Genomic DNA, 27,450 nt, shown 5'->3' with positions numbered 1-27,450 from the left:
AGGCCTTCAAAGTATCATGGTTAAGTTTTACAAACGTTTCTCTGAGGTTAGGCTGTGGCCGCCCCTACCTGAAGTGTCTGTAGAGGCACATGAACATGAACCTCAGCAAATAAATCAAATAAAAAAATGTGTTGCCTAATTGTGTATCCTTTTGTCCAGCCTATTCTTTTAAGAATTCAGTTCATGAAACACAGGCATTAAAACGCACACAGCAATGGGCAGGAGAAGTCTATAACGTGTCCATATTTTACACAAAATTTGCGCACAGGGAGAGTCAAAACTCTTAGGCTTATAGGCTATTAACGTTAATGTTGCTGACACGTAAACATGGGTTTAATGTTTTTTTGATACTTGACTTCCCAATTATTAAGTTGGTGCTTCTCCTGTGGCGCAACAGGTTCATGACTAAATTGCTTTATCACGCAGTCGACGTGGGTTCAATCCTCCCCATCACACGTTTTTTTTATTATTATTTATTTATTTATAGACCAGCAACGCTTCCTCAATTTAGGCTACAGATAGACTAGTAGGCGGCCATAGAGAGCCTGACCAGCAGTCAGTGAAATGTTTGAAAACTTAACCTGATACTTTGAAGACCTACTGGCTTGGGCAACTGCAACTGCTGGGCAACTGCAACACCATCAGCCGTGTTAACTTGCTACAATCATCAGCTGACTTCTTCTAATTGCATAGACTAAGTTAAGTAAATTTCACTGACTTATCAGCTGGTTCGTGGCGCAAGTACGTAGATGAATGGGTATCATGTAAGAGGTTTCATTTAGGAAGCAGGTTCGATACCCACGTGGAGTTATTATAAGGCTATTTTGGTGGCATATTCATGGTCTAGTGCATGTAGCGTATAGGCCTACTACAGACAATTTTGACATTTAAATATGTCATGCATATTTGTATTTGTTCGTCTCCAGTTTCTATCAGAAAGTGACAAATCTGCAAGCGGCCACATCTGTCAAAGTAACGTCATTACTCGTGAAACGTCACCAACGCAGCCAGTTAACATGGGTGCCAGTTGCCATGTAACACCGGTCGCGTGCAGCGCTGCAGCCACGTAAAAAGAGTTTGCCCTTCCCCTTCCCCTACTGACTTTTAGTGAGGTTGTTTAAGGCTCAGTCATTTCAAATTTGTGTTAAAGTTTGGTTTTCACTTCCAAGTTGAAGTTTAGGGTCTATAGAACAATTTGAGTCCGAGTGTCAAACACACAGATAAAAAATGGCCTCTGGGGGGCGCCGTAAAATATATAAACTGCTACAACTTTCCATTAGATTATCCAATTTTAACATATGAGGTATGTATGGATTCAGAATTAAAAGGAGAAACTGGTGTGCTAAGCATTTGGTTACCAGATTAAAAACACACTTTATAATAAACACACTTTTAGCCCATGGACAGCAAAATTGTGCTTTTTTTTTAGATAAAGGGTGGAAATGCCCTCAAAGTTGCAATGAAACATAATTTTTAACTAAATTCTTTGATGCAACAGTTGCTTTTCTGGACCAGTGAGTGACATTTGGGTAATTTTCTGCGGCACAACTGATGATCTCTCACGGCCCCAGTGGTTGAAAAACACTGTCGTAGGCCTAATCCCTTGCATTGCCACAAACAAACATTAGGCCTATGATATCCCATGCATGATAGATAGATAGATAGATAGATAGATATACTTTATTGATCCCTAGGGGAAATTCAAGAAATTACATTTTTCAAAGTAAGGTCTGACCCAAAACTTATTGCAACAGAATTTATTTTCACATTTTTATATTTCAATTGGTGATTTAAACACCATAGTAAAAGTCCATGAAAATCCAGTTGGTGGAAATATGTTAAAATGAGGGTTGTTTTATGCATTATCTTTCAGCAAATACTGACAAAAATTGCATTAGAATGTTGTAGAATAAGCATTCTAGAATATCTGATTTTTAGAATATTGCATTGTTGAGGAACATTCTTTTCCTTTTAATCAATGGAAATGGTTGTTGACGGGGATTGACTGATAGACTGTCTGTCCAATCAGAGGGGCCTGTATGATGCCTCTTTACTTTGTACAATTTTGAGATGGGGTTAAATGGGGGTTTCTGGGCTATAGGGCCAGATAATAGCGGTATTAAACCGATGATGTATCATCTTGAGGGTCACCAAGTCCCCAAAAAATCTTCAAAAGTGACCTCACTGCTAATAGCTTATTTAGAGGGCATGCAGGTAAAAGCCTGTCCAGCCATTTAACTACTAATGTAAACGGCAGGAGTTACTGAATGGTACAGTGACTTTGTCTGGAAGTGTGGTCTATTGTCAGATGAAATGAAAATTGAGCTCTTTGGCTAGAAACTTTAGATGTGTTTGGTGTACATAGAAGAATGGCTATACTGAAAAGAACCCCATGCCTAATGAGAATTATGGTGGAGGGGCTGTGCTATTGTGGGGCTGTTTTTATTCCCAAAGGCCTTGAGAACCTAATTAAGGTGCATGGTGTCATGAATACCAAGAAAAACCTGAACATTTTCAAAGGAAATCTGCCAATCTCTGCCAAGACACTAAAAGTTGGTCATGATTGGATCATTCATCAGGTCAATGAACCAAAGCAAATGTCCAGATCAAAACTAAATTGTTTGCTGAACACAAAATCATGCTCCAGACATTGCCATCTCAGTCCCCTGATCTAAACTCCATAGGAAAACAGTGGGGTGAGTCAAAGAGGAGTGTGGACCTAGGAATCTGGACGATCTGGGGAGATTTTGTAAAGACAAACGGTCTTAAATCCCTTGCTTTGTATTCTCCAACTTTATGGGGTTTTATTGGCAAAGGGAGGCTTAAGAAGTTACAAGCAGGGGTGCCAATAATTGTGAGCAATGTGTTTTTGCAAATATTTATTTCTTTATGAGATTTTCCTTTTTCTCCAAATAAATTTGCTTCCCTTCAAGGTTGGATTTTTCCTCATTTCTTTCATTGTGAGATTACAATAAATTAAAGTTTTTAAATTAAAATTAAAGTTTTTAGTCAACTTTAACCGAGGTGCCAATAATTCTGGAGGGTACTGTATATAATTGCTATAATTATTGCTATAATTTTAAACTATATTTTCTGATTCAAAGCTGAACAACTGAACAACAGCTGAACTACAGCTATAAAACGGACTAAAAGCTAGATTCATGTCAATTCAGGTTGGTTTTTACAAAGTTAAATTGTGTTTTGTTTTATAAATCATGATATTGAATTATGCAGTGCAAGATGCCTCAAAGACAGTAGACAAATGCAGAAAGAAAGCCACAAAAGGCAGTGGATCTCTCTCTCTCACACACACACACACCACACATACAAACAAATAGATAAAGATTTCACCTGGTGGGGTAAATGATATATACTATGTTTGTTGTAAGATTCCATGTTGAATTTTGTTTCAATATGGGTCGCTATAATTTAACGGATTGAACTGTAAATTATGCTGACATATGTTTAAAAATCTTGTTTCATGTGGCCCTTTTTCAATTTGAGCCCCTGGCCCTCCAAAGGTCTCTGCACGGCCCTGATATAGAGAGCTAGGCAATGCCCATGATGATGACTGAGCTGTGTAATGGGTCTGTTGCCTACTTTAGGCTATCACGACTACTTCATGACTACCTAAAACCGTCTTTATTCAGAAACTGTGTCATTGGTCATTGATTTATGTACTCAAAAATAGCCCTCTAGCCTTTTTCACAAGCCTGTATTACGCAATGGGTTCCTCAAAATTCCACGCACATTATTATTGATTTACTTTCTTCCAGATATAAAGTTCTTTTGTGATTTTTTTTGTGAATAAAATGATGGCTTGATTGAAAAAAGTTGGTACTCATGATCCTAAATTCATAAACTCAAAGTTGCAAGTTGGGTGCTTAATATCACATCGGCTTTATGCAGCCATATTTGTGTATGGGTATCCTAGGTATCTTTGTGCTTCAGGGATATTCTGAACAACGATCTTAAATCGAGTTGAGTGATTACCCAGGCTTTATTTACAATAACTTTAAAAATGATGTTTCATTGCAACTTTGAGGGCATTTCCTAATTATCTAAAAAAAAAAGCAAAATTTTTCTGTCCATGGGCTAAAAGTGTGTTTATTATAAAGTGTGTTTTTAATCTGGTAACCAGTGCTTAGCTCACCAGTTTCTCCTTTTAATTCTGAATCCATACATACCTCATATGTTATATTTGGTTAAACTAGTCAAAAGTTGTTTGCCTGGCGGGCCATTCTATATCATTGACATGTATAGTCTGGCATCGAATCATTCACCTCGCTTAATCCAAGGGGCGGGCAGAGAATTGTCTTTCAAACTGCCTAGGCATGCAATAGGCCAGCGCTACGACCATATCCGTATCCGGTCGGCAAAACGGCAAATACATCCTTCTTCGAAAGGAATGACTTAAGTGCATTGTGTTGATCTACTTTCAAAGAAAAGCACAAGTCCAACTCCTCCAAAGTTGACGCCAACGCCGATTCAAACAACCGCTCTTCGTTTGCCATAGCCACCTTCCTTGTTGTTCACCGTCGCAGGATGTCGTTATCCTGTTAAGCCCGCCTTAAGACTCTCTAACGAAATAGAGCGCTGTGATTGGCCGTCATCCACGGTGTTAAGCCAATAGAAATTCCTATGGTTCGATACTAGACGTACAAGCTGAGCAAATTAATTTGCCGCCGCTAGGGTGCGTCTAGATTTCTAGGCTAAAAAGTTGTAGCAGTTTAAATATTTTGCAGCGCCCCCTAGAGGCTATTTTGTTATCTGTGTGTTTGACACTCGGACTCAAATTGTTCTATAGACCCTTCACTTCAACTTAGAAGTGAAAACCAAACTTTAACACCAATTTGAAATGACTGAGAAAAATTACACATACATACGACCCCATAATTTCACTTTCGGTGCCCGAATGGAAGTAAATGAGGCTTTGCAATTTTTTTTTTTATCTAGGCCTACGTGAAATTCTGCATCCATTGTACGATTTATTTAGTTATTTTCCCCATTGGAAGGGCAACATGAGTCAAGAAGGGCATATGGGCAGTTGCCCGGGCAACCTGAGCAACCCCCCTGTGCACGTCCCTGGCCTTGACCCATTCACACTGGTGCCGGAACGAAAAAACTCGGCAAATTGTCTAGGGGGCTTGGTAGTAAATTTGGCGAGACACTTTGTCCCGCCGTTCCGCCTCGGTCTATGTGAAAGGGACAGTCGTTCCGCGATTCTGGTACATAAAATCGCGGCGATTTTGGCAGTGTGAAAAGGCCTATTGTTAGTAGGTTACCATAACTGCAGCACCAGATCTGCAGCACCGGAGAACCACAGGGAACTGTGCTCTCTCCAGTCCTGTTCACCCTGTACACATCTGACTTCTGCTACAACACCGAGTCATGCCACATGCAGAAGTTTTCTGATGATACTGCAATTGTGGGGTGTATCAGGAACGGGCAGGAGGAGGAGTACAGGAGCCTGGTGGAGGACTTTGTGCAATGGTGCAAACTCAATCATCTTCAACTTAATACTTCAAAGACCAAGGAGATGGTGGTGGATTTCCGCAGGTCTAAGCCCACTCTGCTACCAGTCCACATTGATGGGGTCAATGCGGAGATGGTTAGCACCTACAAGTATCTGGGTCTCCACCTGGACAATAAACTGGACTGGTCAGCCAACACTGATGCACTCTACAAGAAAGGGCAGAGTAGGCTTTACTTCCTGAGGAGGCTGCGGTCCTTCAATGTGTGCAGTAAGCTCCTCAGGATGTTTTACCAGTCTGTTGTTGCCAGCGTCCTCTTCTATGCAGTAGTGTGTTGGGGAGGAAGCACAAGGAAGAAGGACACGGGGCGAATTGACAGGCTGGTAAGGAAAGCTGGCTCTGTAGTGGGAGGTGAACTGGAGTACATCACTTCACTATCTGACAAAAGGACCCTGAACAAACTGATCAACATCTTGGACAATGAGTGTCACCCACTCCACACCACTATTGTTAAGCAGAAGAACCTGATCAGCTGGAGACTTCGCTCACTGCCTTGCACAACGGACAGACTGAGGAAGTCATTTGTCCCCAGGGCCATTGAACTGTTCAATGCCTCACTTAAGGGAAGAGGAGAGATAGACTTCTCGGCATAGTCTGTCTGCCTCTTCACCCCCTCCATGTTTGGCACTGTCTGTCCACTAGCCACTTGTACCACTGTCTTTATGCCTCACTGTTTGCGTGCTATATTAGCACATTAGCACATATGCATAACCCCCCCCTCCATGCCACAGCCGAACTGTGGCCACATTTTCTTAAATAGTTAAATATATAGATATATAGACTTTACTTTACTTTATTTCTTCATTGTTGCACTGTTGACTTACTTATTTGCACTATCACCATGACCACTATCACCATTGCACTACCACCATGACACTCATTCACACTCATTCACACAGAGCACCTTAGAGCACCTTACCATACCTTACTATGCACAGAGAATCACAGGCTCAGTCCCTGCCTCAGTCATTGCAAGCGCCTCTGATTTATTAATCACCACTATGTGGATACTGTTTTTAGAATTGATTTAGATTAAGTGTTAGATTAGTATTTTGTAATTTGTATTTTAGTATATTTTTATATATTGTATTAAGTGTTAGTATAATTTGTATTTTAGTATATTTAGCATATTCTTTATCTTCTACTGTCCTTACTGCTTAGTTGTGTTTTCATATTATATACTTTAATTACTCTTTCTGCTGTTAAAGAATGTGTATGTTGTATGTATGCAGCTGAGACCTTGAATTTCCCCTGGGGATCAATAAAGTATCTATCTATCTATCTATCTATCTAACTGTGTTTTCTCTATCACAGGGATTCCCAACGTGTGGTACGTGTACCACCGGTGGTACGTGAGCTGCCACTAGGGGGTACAGTACGTGAGATGAAAAGGGCAATGCTGGAAAGGTGTTAAAATTAACTTTTTAAATCTTATGTAATTAATTAATAAATAAATACCGTAAATAATTGGGATTGGGAAATGTGAAATTAAAGGAAATCATTTGTAAATTCTATAGTAGGCTATGTTTTCATTAAAAAATAAGCTACTCACAATGCACGTGATTTCCTGCGGGCAGCCAGAATATCTGGCACAATATAGTTTTGTGGAAAAAGAAAGCCACTTGAGGATTTTTGGACAGAAGCAATGGTGGCGCACTCATCCCTAGTGGCCTGGGCCACGCATGGTGCATACTATGGAACCCGGCGCCCCTGTCAGGAGGTCTATGTTCCAATTATTTGAATTGACCAGGTCATACCTGTCATCAGTTGGAAAGCAGTCCTTTAATTAATTACCATTTTGCATTAGAAAAAGGGACTCGGAGAGAGAAAGACAAACAGAAAAGGAGAGACAAAATAAGAGAGAAAATGAAAGGAGACAGTAAGGGAGAGAGGGAATGAGAGAGAGGGAGAGAAAGGGAAGGAGGTGGAGTTGATACTGAATCTTGATGTCATTTTTATCAACACCTCTGTGAACAGAAAGGTCAGTAATGTGTGTGTGTGTGTAGACCTGGGTAGCATCGCTGCCACTAGCTTGTCCGTCTTCTGCCTCTCCACCTCCAGCTCCTCGGTCCTCTCCCGGATCAGGTCCTCCAGGTTAGATGAGTACTGCTCCAGCATCCGCAGCATGGAGTCAATGATGTTCGTCTTCTTCCCTTTATTAACCTGCTTAAACTGCACACACACACACGCACACACACACACACGTTACAATATCTGCAAGATGAATCCTTCAGGAAGAATACAAGTGTGCAAGACAATTGGTTTGTCTCTATGGGAGAATGTGCTTGGGTGTATGTGTTTGTGTAGTCATGTACAAATGTGTGTGATCTGTGATTTGTCTGTGTGTATGTGTGTGCATTACCTGTTTGAAGACTTCTTCAAATGTGGGTCGTTTATCAGGATCTTCACTCCAGCACTGCTTCATGAGCTGGATGCATTCCAGGGGTGCGTCATCCAGCGACACCTCCGGTCGACACAGCGGCGGAGGGGAGCGTAGCTTATTAATTACCTCTGCAACACACACACACACACACGTTTCTGTTTATGGGATAAGTCTTTAGACGCCTTCTGATACATCCATACGGTACATATACATACATACACACACACACACACACACACATGAATGCACATCATACACATGCACACATACTGTACACAAGTACAAACACACACGCACAAACACACACACAATTGACAATGAACTATGCACAAATCTATCAATAACTCCAGGAACACCTCAAACATGAAAACACTTCCTAATGAATCATCTCTCAAACACCATCCACAAACCTGCCTACTGTAGATGCACCTCCCAAACACACAGAACACTCACCAAACAATTAACATGAAATACACACACATAGGCCTGTCGCGATATTCAATTAATCAATTAATCGCATGATAATTAAAATTAGCTCGATAATTTTTCTGGCCGCGATAAATGCCATTTGCATGCTTGTTTGTTTTCCTCGTCTCTCCCTCTCTCTCTCTCGGGTCCTTAGAGTAACGATGAGTGAACCCTCATGTCAGTCACTTGTCAGTCGCATGGTGTGTGGGGAGGCGGGACTACTGGCGTAGCCTACCACAGAGTGCAGCTAAAGAGCCGCGCGAGAAGTATACCGGTAGGCTACGCCTGATAAAGACAAAAAAGATAGAATTGGTTTCTAAGCCAAACGCGACAGCTGCAGTGTGAGAGCATTTCGGATTTAAACCGAATGCCCGTGGTGAACCACTGAACGTGTGCGAGTCGTGTGTCGCATTTGTTGGAAAACAGTCGCAATTAAAAGCGGCAACACAACAAACATGCATATGCATCTAAAACACAATCATCCGCTGCAGTTTTCCCAGTTGGGGAAAAAAAAACACAACAAGTGGGCCGTCTTCCTCTTCCCGAGGAAAATTCTCAGAACGACAATATTATCGCTTATCGCAATAATTTCTGAGACAATTTATCGTCCAGCAAAATTTGTTATCGTGACAGGCCTACACACACACACACACACAGTTTCCCACTCAACATAAACCCAGATATACACACATATATAAGGTCCACACGCACCATATACGCGTCATACACACACGCCTATGCCCTCACCTTTGGCAGGCATGTCCATCATGCAAAAGGGGGCAGAACGCGTGATGACCTCCTGGATGATGATGGCACAGCTGTAGACGTCTCCAGCAAACGTTCCACCGGCCCTGGGGCTCCGCAAGAGCTCTGGAGCTGTCCACAGCATGTCTACAGACAGCATTACAAGAGGGTGAATGTCTGTGTCTCTCTCTCTCTCTGTGTTTGAGTTACTGCATGTCCAAATGCAACATAAGAGCTTGATACAGCATAAATACAAAGCTGGTGTGATGGGAGTTTTTTTCTGGAAAACCCATTTAATTTAACCTTGTAGGCTTATTGGTGTACCAGGTAAGTGTGTGTGTGCGTGCGTGTTTTATGTGTGGCTCACCAGCAGGGTTGGTGTCTTCTATGCTGACACCCTGGGCCTCCATGATGCTGGCGTAGCCGTACTCGGTCACCTTCAGGACAAAGCGGCCATCCACCACACAGTTACGAGACTTAAGCCTCCCGTGAGTGATCCCACGCCAATGCAGATACCTCATCCCCTTTGAGGAGACCCCAAAATAGAGAGAGAGAAAGAGAGTGAGAGATTTCAAATTGAGCAAGATCACACCTTTTATTACTGCTTTGAATAATTTATCTGTATCTCAGAAATTATTGTCCTACATTGTTTTTGCATTGCCCAATCAAATAAAACATACTCTTGGCCCCGAGTTTGGCAGCGTATTTTGACGTCAGTGCATGCGCACTGTGGACAAAGCGAGTCAGATGCACAAAGTGGGCAGAGTCAAGCCTAGGTTAATTAGGGGTCCAAGCAGCGAAGCTGCGGGAACCCTGAACTGGAGTGCATCACTTCAATATCTGACAAAAGGACACTGAACAAACTGATCAACATTTTGGACAATGACTGTCATCCACTCCACAGCACTATTAAAAAGCAAAAGAGCTTGATCAGCTGGAGACTTCGCTCACTGCCTTGCACAGACTGAGGAAGCCAATTGTCCCCAGGGCCATTGAACTGTTCAATGCTTCACTTAAGGGAAGAGGAGAGATAGACTTCTCCGCATAATCTGTCTGCCTCTCCACCCTCTCCATGTTTGTGTACTGTCTGTCCACTAGCCACTTTTTCCCACTGTCTTACTACTTCACTGTTTGTGTGCTATATTAGCACATATGCATAACCCCTCCCTCCATCCCACAGCTGGATTGTGGCCACACTTATACATTTAATACTTAATGCTTTATAATCGATACTTGTATAATGGCTGTAACCCTATTACGTCAACCCATTCTTGCACTGATATAGTTTTTTTTATATATTACCTTGCCTACTCTCTTATATGTCCATATTTATATTATGCTGATCTCTAGACTTTATTGTTGCACTGTTGGACTTATTCATTTGCACCATCACCATGACACCACTCACTCTCACAGAGCACCTAACCTTACTATGCACAGAGAATCACAGGCCCTGCCTCAGTCATTGCAAGCGCCTCATGCTTAATCACCCCTAAGCACACTATGTGGATACTGTTTTAGACTTTATTTAGATTTAGTGTTATTTAGTATAATTTGTATTTTATTTTAGTATATTCTTTATCTTCTACTGTCTTCCTGTTTTTTATATTATATACTTTTATTACTTTTTCTGCTGTTGGTGAATGTTGTGTGTGATGTCTGTATGCTATGAGACCTTGATTTTTCCCAATAAAGGTTTATTCCTTAGTAAGGGAGTTTTTCCTTGCCCCTGTTGCTCTTGGGTGCTCCTTGTTGGTGCCCCCCCCAATCCCAATCCTCCCCCACCTTTCTTATGCAGCCCTTGCCACTTAATCTACTTAACCCCTCTTCTACTGCACTTTTTACCCTACTACCCCCCCCCCCCCCATAAATGCACAAATAGGCTGACACCAGACATAATTTCACTGCATTTCTTACATCCAGTAACTATTATGCATGTGACAATAAACTTCCTTGTATCCTTGTAAAGTATCTATCTATCTATCTATCTATCTATCTATTGTTTTTGTTCTGATTATTCTTCCCTATTATTAGGGGTCCAAGCAGCGAAGCTGCGGGAAGCCTATTGTGTTTGTTCTGATTATTCCTCCTTCTTATCATTATTTTTCCGCAGCAGAAGTGTATCTGCAGCCAAAACCTTAATAGGTCCAGACACCAAACTTTCACCATAGGTCCCAAATTAGTGCATGATCTCACAAAACAGAAGTTACCAATTTCAGTCTATAGGGAGCACTGTAAGTTTTTGTTCATATCTCAAGAACCGTATGGGATTTTTGAATGTTCCTTCAGAGCACCTGCATCCAATGAACCTAGCCACGACCATTTCCGTCATGGAGCTTTCCAGCCATTTTCAAAAAACTCCAAAGTGAAACTAATCTATCTCCTAGACCGTTTATCCGATTCTCACAAAATTTTGTACACATCATCTACAGAGCAATTTTCCGATTTTTGATTTGTCGCTTGGTTTTTAAAGTTACGCATCAACCAACTTTTGGGGCATGGCCTATAATTATTATATTTATTCTATCTTATCTTGTATAGGGCCAATCCTATTAAATTCCTATTGAGGTACACCTCATCAAAACAACATTCTTTGGATGCACACTGATGTTTGTAAAATTCAATCCATAGGGGGCGCTACAACTGCCACATGTCAATATCTAATGAACTGTTTGACACAATTTGCCACATGTATACCTGGTGTGATTTCATGACATCATCTGCCACTGCCAAAATGGCCAAATTACAGTTGTCATTATAGAGCTCAACAGTCTCGCCCCTCCTCCGAGAGAGCTTAGTTTCTGGAAGTAAGTTTCCCATTCATTTCTCCAATCGACGTCTGGAAAGAGAGAGTTTTAGACCATGCCATGGGCTAACCAGCTACAACGTGACTCATAATCATACAACATATAATTTCGAGCAAAAAAAACTTGAAGAACTGTTTGGCATAAAAAGGTGAAATTTGTCACACTCCTCCTTTAACTTGCTTAAGGGCAGGATTTGCAATTTGCTTGGACCCCAATAATCACTGCGTGTGGTTATATTTATTTATCATTATTATTTTTCCACAGCAAACAGAAAACAGAAATTACCCATTTCTGTCCATTGGGGGCACTATAATAAGCACATTTACGTTTTAGCTCATATCTCAGAGTTCCTAGCCTCGAAAATTTAGACGCGCCCCTAGCGGCAGCAAATTACATTTGCTGCCAGGGCTAGTCTAGCAACTCTCCGTTGGCTTGTGAGCTCCAGAAATCAAAACTCAATCAGGCCAATGAAATTGTGTATAGAGTCGTTAGGTGGGCTTAACATAATGATTGATGGCAGAGTTGCAACGGTTTGGCTTGAATTCCCTGCTACTTGAAAACAAATAAGATGGATGTTGCTGTTGGCGAACAGTGTGACACGAGTTAAGCTTTTATTAAGTTGGCAAACGTTTGAACTAGCCAAGCTCCGCTGGTGGGAAACGCATGGGACTCATAGCGCTGCCACTGTCCTATTGCGTGCAGAGGGAATTTGAAAGACAACTGATTATCCCGCCCCTCGGACTGAGCACTGCGAACGGTGAGTGCCCAGACCCTACATTTTAATGTGGGTCTGGCTCGTCAGGCTACAGAGTTCCCGCATCCTGCATCCAATTCACCATTTGGCTACACTGTAGACAGACATTGGCTTTTTTCCGTTTTTTGATTTGTCGCTCCGTTTCAAAGTTACGTATCAATCCACTTTTGGGGAGTGGTCTATAATGATTCTAATGCTTATACCATATCTTGTAAAGGTCCAATACTATTTTATGACATTCTGTTCATTCTGCTAAAGGGCACTTCTTGCCATTTTGCTTGGACCCCGACAATTACCGATTGCGGTTATAATTACTAAAATATTTAGAAATTTGAGTTTTAATACATAGGAAGATTGGTTTATTTGCATTAATTCATATTGGTCATGCATGGAAATACTAAATTAGGTCTACAATTGATAGCAATAAATTTATGGTTAAAATGGATAATAATTTAACTTCAAGACTACTTTTAGTTAGCCATGTAACCCTTCTTGGTTTTAAACAAAGACACTATCCCCTCCCCCAATGGAATGCTAATGTGCTGGTCCAAGGCCTATCAGTTACACAGGACAAAGGGTATTACCTTGATATAATGTATCCATGTGTCATGAAATGTAAATGTATTCATGTTTGGTATCATTCTGATAGTCTCAGTACAAGGATTGTAATGATTTGATTGTGAGAATGTTTGGAACATTCTATAAGTGATATTTCTGATATATATGATATCTCTCCTCATGCTATTCTGATAAGAATGGATAGGTGTGAAGTGGGTGTGAGTAGGTGTGTCTGATACCAAGTGGAGAACCAACCAAATGGGCTTGTTTTTGACGCCATTTTCTTCTTTGTTTAAAGCATTTAAAAGTAACTAAACTGCAAGGTTTGTCAGATTTAGATTTCTAGATTTGGACTAAGGATGTAGCGGAAGAGAGGAGAGGTTGGCTACAGGCCAACCTAGGCCTTTCAGGCCTGGGCTAGGCCTACATAGACCATAGACCCTTTTTTTGTACCCTCTCTGCTTGTAACAGAATAAACTTGATTCCTGAGTTTTTCCTGAAGTTCGCCAGTCTAAGATTAATATTAAGTAATTATTCACCACAATTACTTTCACTATCTGTAATGGTTGGAAATAATGTAGCCAACTGACATTGTCTATGTAGGCCTATGGGTTTTGTAGCCTTTCCGTTTCCCATCAAGCAATAATTCATCCATATATTTGGAACTTGCAAAATGGGCAACCGATTGCACATTAGCCTATTAGTTATACCAGCAATATGGTGTGCTGCAAACAAAATCTACCTCTGGGTACAAATAAAGTAACTTGAACTTATCTTATATTGGAAACAGAGGGTGAGAATATAGGCTACTAATAGAGCGGGAGCATCAGCAAGCAGTAGCCTACAACAGGGGTCCCCAACCTTTTATGTGCCATGGACCGGTTTGATTCCCATTTTTTTTGTCACGGACCGGGGGGGGGGGGGTAGTGGGTTGGGGTTTCGGGGGTTCCATGTTCCATATGTGTTGTGCATGCATTACTTGAAAAGAACAAGCTCCAGTTATGTAGCCTATGAACAGTGAAGGTAACGAACTCCTAAAAATGTGAAAAACGTGAACTTGAATAAGTAGGCTAAAAATGTAACAATAGGCCTATGAACTATGAAAATTGAACAACTTGAAGCTACATCTATCAAGTGTGAACATGCTTAACAAAATATGGGAACAAAACATGGGAACTAAACGTGCATTACGAATATAATCAGTGGGAGCCCTGTGCTTGTTTCCCTGCAACAAGAAGGTTCCATCTGGGGGTGATGGAAGACAGTGACACCCTCAGTGTGTTTGAAATGTCCAGTCGATTGCAATTTGGTCTTAGTTGCAGTCATTGCAGAAAACCCGGCCTCGCAGATACGTGGTGGAAAATGGTAGCAACGTTTTCAGCGCTTTTACGGCTATCTCGGGATATTCTGCTTTGGTTTTGATCCAAAAACCCGCCAGAGAGGTTTCCTCATACACACTTTTAAGACCACCGTCATTTGCAATTTCGATCAACTGCTCTTCCTCCTGCGCTGACAAGTTAGGACTATTCTGGATATTGACAAATGGGTTGCGGACCCACTCATTGGTTTGCCGTGGATCTTTGGAGGATGGGAAGTAGCCTAACGCTCAAACTTATTTGAAAGCGCAACAAGGTGATTGCGCACCAGCTGCGAGAGAAAGGGCCCTGCCTCAGTCTCTCCCAAAACCCCCACTACTGTTTGGAACATATCAAATACACCCCGTTCCCATTCGTCCCCACAAATCAAGCTTGGCTTTAAATACAGTGACTTTATCTGCCAGTTTAAAGACAGTCGTCATTCTCCCCTGGAGTGACAGGTTGAGGTCATTAAGCAACCCGAATATGCCACACAAGCGAGTTTTGACACCCAGTCCTCATCACTAAAATGTGCAGCTAACGGTGACTTTTTTTTCTGTAAGAAATCTCTGCAGCGGCTCTCGCAACTCAAACACTCTGGCCAGTGCTAAAGATGCTTGTTTTTTGTTGCTCATTCTAGCAGTTTAGCTAACTTCGTGTGACACTATCGTTCGCCAAGAACTGATCAAGTGAAGTGAGCTGACCTGAGGCTGCGCAGCGCTGAAGGCAATATGTAAAGTGTTGAAGGCGGGACAGACAGACGTAAGAAAATAGACCTTGCGAAATGCAAACATGCGTGCAATCAAACAACTGCATATAGGCCTATGCCATGTAAAAACGTGACATTATTGCGAATTAAATTTAGTTTAGTTTGCATGCATTTTTTTTTTAAAACTCATGTCGTAGGCTACGGCCCGGTTAGGAATGTCCCACGGCCCGGTGGTTGGGGACCGCTGGCCTACAAGACCTACTGTTATTCTAATATTCTCATGAACTTGAACTGTCAGTTTGGTTAGATAGGCCTATTTAATTAACGATCATCACACATTAAATTGAGATTAGAGATTAGTTTGAATAAAGACGTGAAACCTCTCTGAACTCCAAATATAAATTCAACACATTACTTTAATAATACAATGACATATGTATACTGTTTTGCCATGACGTGTAAATGATAAGCTATTTGCAGCAAATATCGCCTAGGTATTTTGGCTATAGCCTAGGATACCGTCCTGCTTAGTTTTTCACATAGGACAGCAGAATGTCCCATAGCTAAAGGGATGTTTGCATGTTTTTGCCTATAGACAGATCAGAATTTCAGGCTGGTTGCATGTGATTGGTTTATTTAAATTCACTTCAACAGAGGTCTCACCCAGTCCCAGCCTTGACGGACTTGCACCCTCTGTGTGTTTCTTTATTTTGTGTGTGTCTGTGTCTATGTGTGTGTGTTTGTGTATGCGTGTAAGTACAGTGTCTGTGTGTGTTTGTATGTGTGTGTGTGTGTGTGTGTGTGTGGGGGGGGGGGGGGGTGGTTACCCGGATAAGGTCTAGCAGTAGGGAGCTCTTGAACATCCAGTCCAGTCTCATGTCTTCATTGGCCAACAGGTCTTCCAGGCTGCCACGGCTACAGTGCTCTGTCACCACAGCAAAGATACCCACATCCAGAAAGAGCCCAATGTACAGGTTGAGATTCTCATGTCTCATGTCCCGTAACTATGTAATAAAACAAACACACACACACACACACACACACACACACACACACACACACACAACCAGTCACACATGGGTTAGAATCATCCTTCATTACTTCCACCAAGGAGGTTGCTTTTGTTTCAGATTTTCTGTTTCAGCAATTCTGTTCTCAGTTAACAGGATAAAATAAAGACCAGGCAAGTTTGAAAAGTTTGTGGTGGAAAGTTTGAGGATAGGCCAAGGCAGAACCCTATTCCCAATTTTGGGGAAGATCCATATCACTTTCTTTATAAATTTTTGATTTGCCTCTGGTGTGGATTCTAGCATTACCTGGTTGATGAGGTTTGTCGTTTTCTGGGTGACAGAGATCACCTGGTCTCCCTTGGAACATTTCTTTAGCCACACCCAGTCACCCTGGCAACAACATAACCACCATACAATTCAGAACATTTTTTTACAGAGCCGAGGATTAGAATGTAAACATGTAATTGCTTGAAGGCAGAAAGTTGATATAAAATGGTTGGTACTAGAGTAAATGGCTGATAAATAGATAAAAGTTGATGTATAGATAATATCAAATGGCAAGTACAACAAATGGGGGTCACTTAAACCACAGACAGATAATCAATAGTAAATAGGTAGCAGTTGTGGTGAATAGATAGTAAATAGATAAGATGATAAATAGATCATTAATATCAATAGCAAGTGCAAACAGATGGGGTGGGAATAGAGGCATTGAGACCTGAGGTAGACAATCACAAGCCATGTGCAAAAAGCATTGTGTGTGCATGTATGTGTGTGTGTGTGGGTGGGTGGGTGGGTGTGTGTACTGTGCAAGATTGTGTGAGAATGCGTGTGTGCGTCCTTCAAATGCTTACCTCATACATTGCAATGTTTGTTGAGTCAGGTGAAGTCTGTATGTAACTGCGGCCACAGACAGACCGATAAGGGGTCTTCACATCCACCAAGCTCTTCGTCATACTCTCTTCATTCATCTTCTGCAATGACACCCCCCCACACACACACACACACATTCCCACTTGGGTTAGAAACATCTTTCATTACCTCCACCAATGAGATTTTTGCCTGTTTATTTTTCTGGAAGCAGGATTCCACAAAAAAGTAGCAGGCATGTTGCACAAAAACACACAAACACACACACACATAAACAAAGACCATGTATTACGTTATCACATACATATGCACAACCATACAATCTACACACACACACACACACACACACACGTTCCTCCATTCAATCTTCTGCCTTTGCTGTCTCTCACATGGCGTACTTCCGTGAGTACACTTTCATGCATGTGTGCTAACTGGCAGAGTGCGTACATTTTAACAGAATAGTGTCATCTCATATCCAACACCAACACCAACTCAAACACCAACCAACACAACTTAACGGAAATGACATTAGCAACATTTAAATATAACTTTATTTGTGTCCTCTATATGACAGTGACATGACTGTGTCTCAAATCGCGTACTTCTGCACTTACAATACCTAATTTGAGTGCATGAGGGTGTTCACACTGAAAATTCCAACGACACGAAGCGCGCTGCAAGTTCCCGGATGGTGCACTCATAACGGTCAAAAAGCTGAGTGCATAACCAAAAACAGAGACTATGTAACTGGATTATTGAGGCCAAAAAGATTAATGTTAATGAAGACGAAGGAGTGAAGGCAGCCAAGAGGAGGGCAGGAAGGTCATTGCAAAGCAAAAGATTCACTGAAAGAAAATACCATGTGGTACACCAAAATGTATCTAAAATGTGGAGAATACAATGCAATCAAGCATTTTGGGCGATGTGGAGTCACAGGCTGGCAGCAGATTAAATGCTCACAAGAGAGAAAAAGATGCAGTTTTAGACGTGACTGAAGCAAGCCAGGCGATAGGCCTATAGGCCCGACGGTAATTGTAAAGCAATTTACAAAAGATTCACTGAACAAAAATGCTGATATGATACATGAAAATTTTGCTAAAAATGTGGAGAATGCAATGCAATCAAGCATTTTGGGCGATGTGGAGTCACAAGCTGGCAGCAGATTAAATGCTCATGATAGAGAAAAAGACGGTTTTAAAAGGACGTGACCGAAGCTGAGGCAAGCCAGGCAATAGGCATAAAGGCCCGACGGTCTAGATAAAAAAAAAAATCGCAAAGCCTCATTTACTTCCATTCGGGCACCGAAAGTGAAAGTCAGTAGGGGAAGGGCAAACTCTGTTTACGTGGCTGCAGCGCTGCACGCGACCGGCACCTGAGCAAAGCCTGCATAAGCGGCCCTAGAAGGAGATTGTCGCAGTTGTCATATGAGACGACTCAACCTTTGTCGGAAAAGGTGAGTTTGTGATGTATAACAAACGAACGATCATCGTCATCAAGTTTTATGAAATGAATTAAAATCTTCATAAATCCAGGCGGAGTTTGCCACGTTTAGCCTAAATAATCAGACAGATAGCTTGCAGAGAAGCAGCCCGTTATCACATAGCCTATAGGCTACTATTTTTTTGGTAGGCATTAGGCAAACTAAGCTACATGTCTGCTGATAGTTAGTTTCTCACATTTCGTTTTAGCAAGAAGAATGAATGATGGAAGTAATGCATCACATTCATTATTTTATTCAAAATAAATCCGTAAATCCTATCACTAGTATTTTGGGTATTGTTTGAAGCCAAGATTCCCACTGAAAAGAGTCAGATTCAGGAGAGGGAGAGACAATTCAGGGAGGCAGCAATCACTGTGTAGACGAATTGATTAATTAATCAGACTCATATTTTAGCCTACTAATGGCAATGTTTCATAATTACATTACATTTAAGGTGAGGAGCAGTCACAAGTCTCCAGACTATGTGAGGAAAATGCAGGGCTGCCAACTTTTCAAAAAACCTTGGAGTGAGATTTGGTGGGGCCAACCAAAATTTAGTTTGGCTCATTCAGCATTATACCGTACAGTAAAAAAAACGTACATCAGTGGTTCTCAGGTGTAGGGACCAGGCACGGACGGATTATGAACTTTCGGGCCCCTGGGCCCACATGTATTAAGGGCTCCCCACTAATTGTTGCATATGTGGAAGGGGGGAAAGAATTTTTTTCATTTGTTTGATGTGATTTCCTGTATTCTGGTGCCTAGCGGCAGCAAATTACAAATGACATTTGCTTCCAGGGCTAGTCTAGCAACTCTCCGTTGGCTTGTGAGCTCGCTCCCAGAGTTAAATGAACATTGGTATCAAAGGGATCTAGCCTACTACTAGGACCATGGGCGTCGGAAGCATTGTGAAAGTGGGTGGGACATTTCAGAGGGGGGGTATGGGGGTCCTCCCCCAAAAAAATTTTTTTGGACTAGATGCAATTTCCTGAATTCTGGTACATTTTAATAGGTTATTTAGATACTTCTATATAACAAAATAAAGCCAGCCTACGAAATTAATAAAAAGTAAATCATGCATAATTTAAAAATAACTCAATAGGCTACTTGGCTACGCAATAAAGTTTCCATTACAGCACCGCAGACGTTCAATGAACGCATGAAAGCGGATGGTTTGTTTGAAATCCCGACACTCTTTCAACTACATGGAACGTAATAGTGATCATCAAATACCTCCCCAGATTTCAGTGCCCATCAGTCCCAACATTTAACAATATAATCAAACAGTCCAAAAGTAAATTAAATATCAAACTAAACCGAAAATGTCATGCTTTTGAAGGCCTACCAGTATGCCGCTCCAAGAAACGCATGTCTCAAAATAAAACTCGCATAAGAAATAAAGGGCTGTCTCGAATACAATCCTGCCCCTAAAGGCCTGTACTTTGTCTTAAGACCCCGGCCATAATTTGAGGATTTACAGTATCTAAGTAGACAAACTGGCTTCAGATAACAGAGTGAATAGAGATTGTGCAGTCTTAGCTGTGGTTAGTGACGTGATGCTGTTAATGGGGAGTTTTACATAGCCTAACGTAAACCTATAGGTTATTATTTATTTGGCGTACTATAAGGCTTTTTACCTTATCAAAAGTGAGGGGGATGACTGATCTCTTCAACACTGCGGGGGATTTGGCGCTTGTCACTGTGTGTATGACAGAAGACGAATGGGAGAATGCGTGTAACAAAAAAAAAAAGTTTATGAGCGATTTACGCGCAAATGGGAGAATCCAACGAAAATGACAATGAAGCACTAAACAGATGCTGAAAACAGCACTGGTATTTCGCACGGCAAAAGTGTGTGTGTGTGTGTGTGTGTTTTTTTAAAAGTGGGTGGGTGTTTTGTAAGAATTTAAGAAATGTTTGTATATTTTAACTTTTAAATGCATCAATCAGCAAAATAAATTCAGAGGTCAGACTTGCTTATTTTTATGGAAATATTTGTGCTGTAGCTATTTTGCACTTCAGAATTATAACCATGCACACACAGGTGGAATAGTTATGGTGATATTGCAATAAGTTCACAACCACAAAAACATATGCTACATTTCACAGTTCAGAAATTTTCAAAAATGTGTGTACATTTCAGCACTCCATGAAATTATGCAGAAGTGGTCACCTGTGTTATTCAGCTAGTTTATTTAAGATAATATATTGGTCATTGTAATGGCCATAGCCTATAGCCTACATGCTATTCTTTTTTCAGGATGTACTTATATCTGCATGATGTGAATGTTTGCATATGGCTTATGTCAGGCTTTATATCAATATTTGTGTCTCATTATTTGATTTTCTTCATATTTTTGCATTAATGTCACTAGGAAGCATGCCAATATAAATGTATTCATGTATCTGTAATGGGATTGGCTGGAACCTGACAATATAAGAACCATGATAGTGGGATAATCTATGGCTGAGCAATTTACAAAAATGTATGTAGGCCTACTGACAAATAGTTTACATTAGAATACATTATAATTTCGCCCCAATGAGGCTATGTAGAAATGTGTTGCAATTTCAAAACCGGATTACTCAGGAACCACTTATTGCACAGTGCATGCTTTATATCCTCGTATTCGGTATGGTTTGCTGTTTATTGTGATATTGGGTTTGCCACGTGTTGTGTGAAGGGTTAGTGAAATATTAAACCGAGAGTAATAGGTGTGCACTGTGTGCAAAATGCAAATATGATTAGCCTAAATTGCACGTCGGTTTAATGTTAATTTTCTCGCGAACCATTTATCACAGCAACTTGGCGCTAATATCATTGGAAAGCTTAGATTCCGCACGTTCACCTGATGTGTGATATCATATGTATAGGTTTAGTTTAGTTGAACCTCATCTGCCAGGTATTTGACCTACCAGGTTGACACTTCAGCGTGAAAAATACTCAATAATACTCAAAGCATACCTGAAGCCGGGGAAATGCGGGGGGAATGCGCCTGGGATGGCTTCTGAAGTAGCATCGCAAATGAGAGAAAATTTAGAAAATTACACAGACAGGGGGTGCTCTTGAACCCTCTCACCGTCTCTGAAAGCATAACCGTGGCTCAACAGGTAGATCTATAGATAGGCTAAACTCATTTTTCAGGCATCTGACCGACCGGGTTGACACTTCAGCGTGAGAAATCGGGGGTGTGGCGTGTGAGTGTGTGAAACTAATCAAATGCGTGTGTCTCACGGCCAATGCGTGAGAGTTGGCACCTATGAAAATGTGGACCAGGAGGAGGCACAGGACAGGAAGGCCTAAGTGATGATCACCAAATATGAGATGAGACCATGCTAGAAAGTACAGGATTAAAGAGCTGCATCCTAAATGATTGTAATCTAAAATCTATTTTAGAGGTAATTTCAAAGATCTTGCCTGAGCAGAACATAAATACCACTAAGGGCATTAAAATAATAATAAGTTAATGTGATTGAGTGCTGTATTTCAGTGTTTTATTTCTTTGTGTAGCCTATATATTTTTTTAAAGACGCTGTTATTCTCAGTCCTGAATATAGGCCCTGAGTTTTTTTCTTTTTTTTTTTCTTTTTCTTTCTGCCCCTCAAAATTCCTGTGCACGTCCCTGGTATTGAGCATACTAATAAAAGTCCCGCAACGCTAGCCATCATAATGCGAGAAATTCCCACACATTTTACAGTGCTGTCTGACGTTAATCTAATAATGGAGCGGCCTGAAAGCGGACCAACTCTGACTTCAATTGAACCCCATGCAGAGACACACACGCGCGCGCAGGACCACTTTGGGGGTGCCTCTCTCTCTTTGCTCTCTCTCTCTCTCTCAGCAGGATTTGTCACCGCTAAAGTCAAATTATTATAGCCTATTACGTGCTTCTACATCAACCGCTATCGACAGGAAAGGAAAACAAACGTTTAGCGATCAGGAACCGCAAACACAGAAGCATGACAGCCTATAATATAACGCGAGAGAACATGGATGTGTTCTCCATTTGAGGAACGTTATAATCGATTGCGGGCGTGAACAGACAGCTACAGACACGTAGGCCTACTTTCACTTTCTGTGCGTATTCACGTGAAAGATAATTAGTAGCAAAACAGCGATCAAATATTACATGGCAGTGAGCTTTGTTTTCAAATGTTTTCATGCATGTCCAGATAACGTGAGGAATGTTTAGGGGACAGACTATCGTGAATCCTGAATTTATGGCTGCACAGCACCTTTATTTGGACCATGGCTTGTAGCCTATTCGAGTCAGCTATAGGCCTTCAATTCTTGCGTTTTACTGTGAGACATAGGCCTATACTTTTCGTTTGGAGCAGCATACCGGTAGGCTATCAATGGCATTGGGTCACTATTACGTTTCATGTATGAAAGAGTGTCGGGATGTCCATCCGCTTATTGCGAGATAAGGCATCCGCTTTCATTCATTCATTCATTCATGGAACGTGTGCTGTGCTGCAAGGGAAACCTTATTCCGTATAGCCAAAGAGGTCTAAGATTAAATTATGCATGATTTACTTTTTTATAAAATTCGTAGGCTGATGCCTGGCAGCAACAATTGTGTTTAAATGTAGGTTAACCTGGGGCTGCGTGCTACTGTAGCTTGAGAGCAATGTGTTGGAGACTCATGGTGTAGGACAATGACTTCGTTGGCAACAATATTAAACCAACTAACAATATACATTATTAAGAAGAGCTATTTTATGAGTTAAATTGAAACAAAATTATACTGGCTTTTATTTGCCAGAATCTGAGGCCCAGCTATAAATAGAATCCCAGCAGTAATTTGAGGATTTAAGTATGCACATGTGTTTCACGACTTGTGCATTTGAGAGCGCTCTCTCAAGGCTGTAGAGGATAATGTTTCATGTAGGGTTCATGTCAGTTAATATAATTAACATTTAAAAACATGTTCAATTATATACACTGTAAGAAATTATCCCGTAAAAAAACAGGAATCAACTGGCAGCAGAGTTTCCAGGAGATTCCTGTTATTTAACGGTGCCCTGGTTTAACGTTAAGTTAATGTAAAATAACAACATTAATTTCCTGTAAATTAACAGGAAACAACTGGCAGGATTTCCAGGAGCTTCCCGTTGTTTAACGGCAGACTACCATAACATTAAATTCCTGTAGAACATAATTTTCATGTTGGGTAACAAGAAAAAAATGTGATCTTCGCGTTAGTTACACAACAGGTCTTTATTTTTTTACAATTACAGGAAACAAGTGCCATATATTGAGTTCATCCACTCTCAAATCAACATTTTAAAGATAAAAATCCATGTTTTCACATCAGTTACTTATTTGTAATTTAACAGATATTTTATTTCACAGCACTTACTTGACAGTCTAACAGTAAAGTAATCTTTTTGAAAGATGAAGGGACATGAAGCAAGATAAATAGTAATTTTGGAAAATGTAGACTGACTATAATCGTATTTCAGGATCAGGGAATAAGACAGAGAAGAATGATCATGGAAAATAAAAACATCGCATTAGGCTCGTGTATCATGTATGAATGTAAAATGTAGATACATAGTAGTATTTTGAAAATCGGATTTCAAAGAACAGGCAATAAGACACAGAGGAATTACAATGGAAAACAAAAACATTTCATTAGGCCCGTTTAAAATGTAGACACGCTATCTAGTTGTATTTTGAAAATCGTATTTCAAAAAACAAGGAATAAGGTACAAAAGAATTATCATGAAAAACAAAAACATCGCATTAGGCTCGTGTATCACGTATGAATGTAAAATGTAGACACGTGATCTAGTTGTATTTCAAAAATCGTGAATAAGGTACAAAAGAATTATCATGGAAAATAAAAACATTGCATTAGGCTTGTGTATCACATATGTATGTAAAATGTAGACATGTTATCTACAGTAGTACTATTGCAAAATCAAATAAGATACAGAATAATTATCACAGATAATTATCAATATCATTGCATCGCATTGGGCTTGTGTACATGTGAGAATGAATAAACTGACAGATTATGTCCAGAAGAATTTAAAGTACAGAGATGAGTATAAATGATAATCAGGGAGGAAATCAAGTAACATTCATGAGAAATCAAGTATAACATTCACTTTACTTATTAGTGATTGTTCTTAGGCTTCTTCTGGGCCTTTTTTCTGTGAGAGAGAGAAAGAGAGAGAGAGAAAGAGAGAGTTACAAAAACTGATAGGGTACACTAGGATTCATGTAGAGGAAAATTGTGCCAAAGTGAATGAATCGGATGTGAATTTGTAACGTTAACACACTTTCTCACAATGAAATTAACTGACATTTATTACTTACTGTAACTGCATTTATATTTGATTTAATCAGTTGTATGAAGTAGAAGTATAGTGTTCTGTGGTTATTACAGCAGTACTATGCATGATTGCTCTCTACAGAGGGTGTAATCCTGCATAGTAGTGCTTAAAACTACATAGTAGACTACTACACAACCCCCCCCAATACATACCACACATAAAACAAATTCTGGTTCGAAAGTGTGACATGAACTTACCTCTGGATGAATTCAAGGGTGCACGCTGCCTCCTCCTGATATTGCAGATTCAGAATGTAGAAGGTGGAGAAACATGTCGCAAGGCCTGTTAGAAATGTGGCGAGGTTGGACCCTTCACAAACGATTAAGGATTCAATGCTGACCATCCACTTTTGATGATTACCTTGTCGTTCACCTGAAAAAAATAATTTATCATATTCAATTTAAGATATAGATCCACATGTCAACTATGATTATATTCATTTTAGATTAGATTCAAAATTCAATACAGAAAAAAAAACATTTAGTATTCAAAAGTTGATTTAAATATGTATATGTTGATCATTATTACTCTAGTGAATGAAAACAAACATACCTAGTAATATCAGGCGAGGCGTCACAGGTAGGCTTGGAAGACTCAACATCAGCTACGGTTGCACATCCCTTAGCAAAAGAAAAGAAAGGCACTCAACAACTCTGTGATGTGTGTGTGTGTGTGTGTGTGTGTGTGTGTGTGTGTGTGTATGTGTGTGAGTGAGAAAGTGAATGTAATCTCTGAGTGTGTGTGTGTGTATGTATGTAAGGAGTGAGTGAATGTGAGTTGTCTGCAAGGTGAGTATGAAAGGTGTGTGTGTGTGTGTCTGCCGTTGAATGATTAAAAGTGATGAGGCGGGTGTGATAAGATGTTTGTGTGAGGAATGTGTGTGCAAAGTAAGGGGGCTTGCTTTTGAAATAGTGTCCGTCTTATCAAAACCACATTGTTTATGGTTTCTATATATGTGCGTCTAAAGACCTAGATAGATAAATAGATAGATAGATACTTTATTGATCCCCAGGGGAAATCCAAGACCTGCATGTCTCTTAAATTTTATTTGCCAATCTGGAACACAGCATGGAAGGTCTATATTGGGTATATTGTCATGAATTTAGGTATGGCTCACATAAATAGACGCAGTGGACTGATGCCCACATATCTGACATGTAAACATCTTCCTGTTGCATGCCGCTAGCTCATATGAACTCGGGAGGAATACCATACGCGTGTCATGCAACCACCTCTGCTATGGAGAGCTAGCTAGGCTACTAACTAGCATTAGCTTTCTAAACTGAAGGACTTAACACAACTTTAAGTAAATACCAGCACGGACGAAATCCATGCATACAAGTAAACACTGAAAGCAGCAGTCAACACTGATCCGTTTGTGCCATATTGTTTATTTGGCCACTGGTTTATTAAACTGATGATGCTAAGCAGACTTAGCTAGCAAGCACGTGTTATAGCAGGTAAATCCCACGAGTCAAACTTTCAAAAACTACGCATACCCTACACATACCAATACATTTAGATGGCTCCAGATTGCAATGAAGAAACGTAAAATTTGATCGACAAGTGTAGTGATAACGATAACGCATGGCTTAAGAAGGGCAAAAGCGCGGTCTTGGCTAGCTGAATAGCACTGCTACTAACTTCGTTTCAGCAGGGTAACATTCAGAGATGTATTATACAACTTAATATAAACATGACCAGTGTGCTTTCAAACGTTGTATTTCTGGTCAAAGGTGACAGATAAACTCACCTTATTGTGTTGATGGCTTTCGATGGGTTTGGGTATGATTCCAACGTATCGTCTTCTCTCAGCAGACAGCTTCCCATCACCAGAACGAAGGTAACGTTAATAGATAACAGGAAGTACGTGTGTTCCAGAATAAACATTACGGGCGTGGTAAATAACAGTGTTGGAGCCTGATTTTACATATTAGTCTTACTAATGACCGGAAAGTCCTGTTTATTAAAGAAAACCGGTGAATAATGTTAGAATCTGGGTGTAAATTTACAGAAACTTTTTACAGTGTAATTTTTTTCAGATATAAGTCGCACCTGACTATAAGTCGCAGGACCAGCCAAACTATGAAAAAAAGTGTGACTTATAGTCCGGAAAATACGGTACAAGCAAGTTATAACATAAATGGTTCATGTTTTGACACAGTATGACAATGTCACTGTCGAATTGAGGATGCCAATAAAGTTATATTTAAATGTTGCGATCATCATTTCCGTGAAGTGCACTGAGTTAGTGTTTGATATGAGACAATACTATTCTGTTAAAATGTGCGTACTCCGCGAGTAAGCACACAGTGCACATAGGGTACTACACGAAAGTGCACTCACGTAAGTACACCAATTGAGACAGACTCACGGTCGTACTGTGTCAAAACAATAACAGTTTATGTGTATGTCTTGCTTGTACCTCTGTAA

The 27,450-nt window shown here is 40.5% G+C and overlaps 1 protein-coding gene and 1 long non-coding RNA gene across 2 annotated transcripts in view; both read right to left on the bottom strand.

The window, feature by feature from the left end:
- Positions 1–27,450, bottom strand: part of LOC143127127 (retinal guanylyl cyclase 2-like) — a 60,489-nt gene that overhangs the window by 18,683 nt on the left and 14,356 nt on the right. Inside the window, exons 6-12 of the mRNA XM_076288432.1 lie at positions 17,177–17,296; positions 16,629–16,712; positions 16,140–16,316; positions 9,497–9,653; positions 9,133–9,276; positions 7,897–8,045; positions 7,543–7,706 (exon numbers count right to left, since the gene is read on the bottom strand). Coding sequence (XP_076144547.1) covers positions 7,543–7,706; positions 7,897–8,045; positions 9,133–9,276; positions 9,497–9,653; positions 16,140–16,316; positions 16,629–16,712; positions 17,177–17,296 — 995 coding nt within the window. The remainder of the gene's footprint in view (positions 1–7,542; positions 7,707–7,896; positions 8,046–9,132; positions 9,277–9,496; positions 9,654–16,139; positions 16,317–16,628; positions 16,713–17,176; positions 17,297–27,450) is intronic.
- On the bottom strand, positions 23,875–27,033 carry LOC143127816 (uncharacterized). Its single transcript, XR_012987709.1, has 4 exons — positions 26,771–27,033; positions 25,570–25,637; positions 25,215–25,389; positions 23,875–24,834 (listed from the first exon to the last, which is right to left on the bottom strand). It is a non-coding gene; the product is annotated as an uncharacterized LOC143127816 (long non-coding RNA).

The sequence above is a fragment of the Alosa pseudoharengus genome, unplaced genomic scaffold, assembly GCF_046254945.1.
Source record: "Alosa pseudoharengus isolate Yale_2024_CS ecotype anadromous, Long Island Sound unplaced genomic scaffold, YU_APseudo_1.1 YU_APseudo_1.1_scf_17, whole genome shotgun sequence".
Lineage (NCBI taxonomy): Eukaryota > Metazoa > Chordata > Actinopteri > Clupeiformes > Clupeidae > Alosa > Alosa pseudoharengus.
This window is presented reverse-complemented; position numbering and strand designations above follow the sequence as displayed.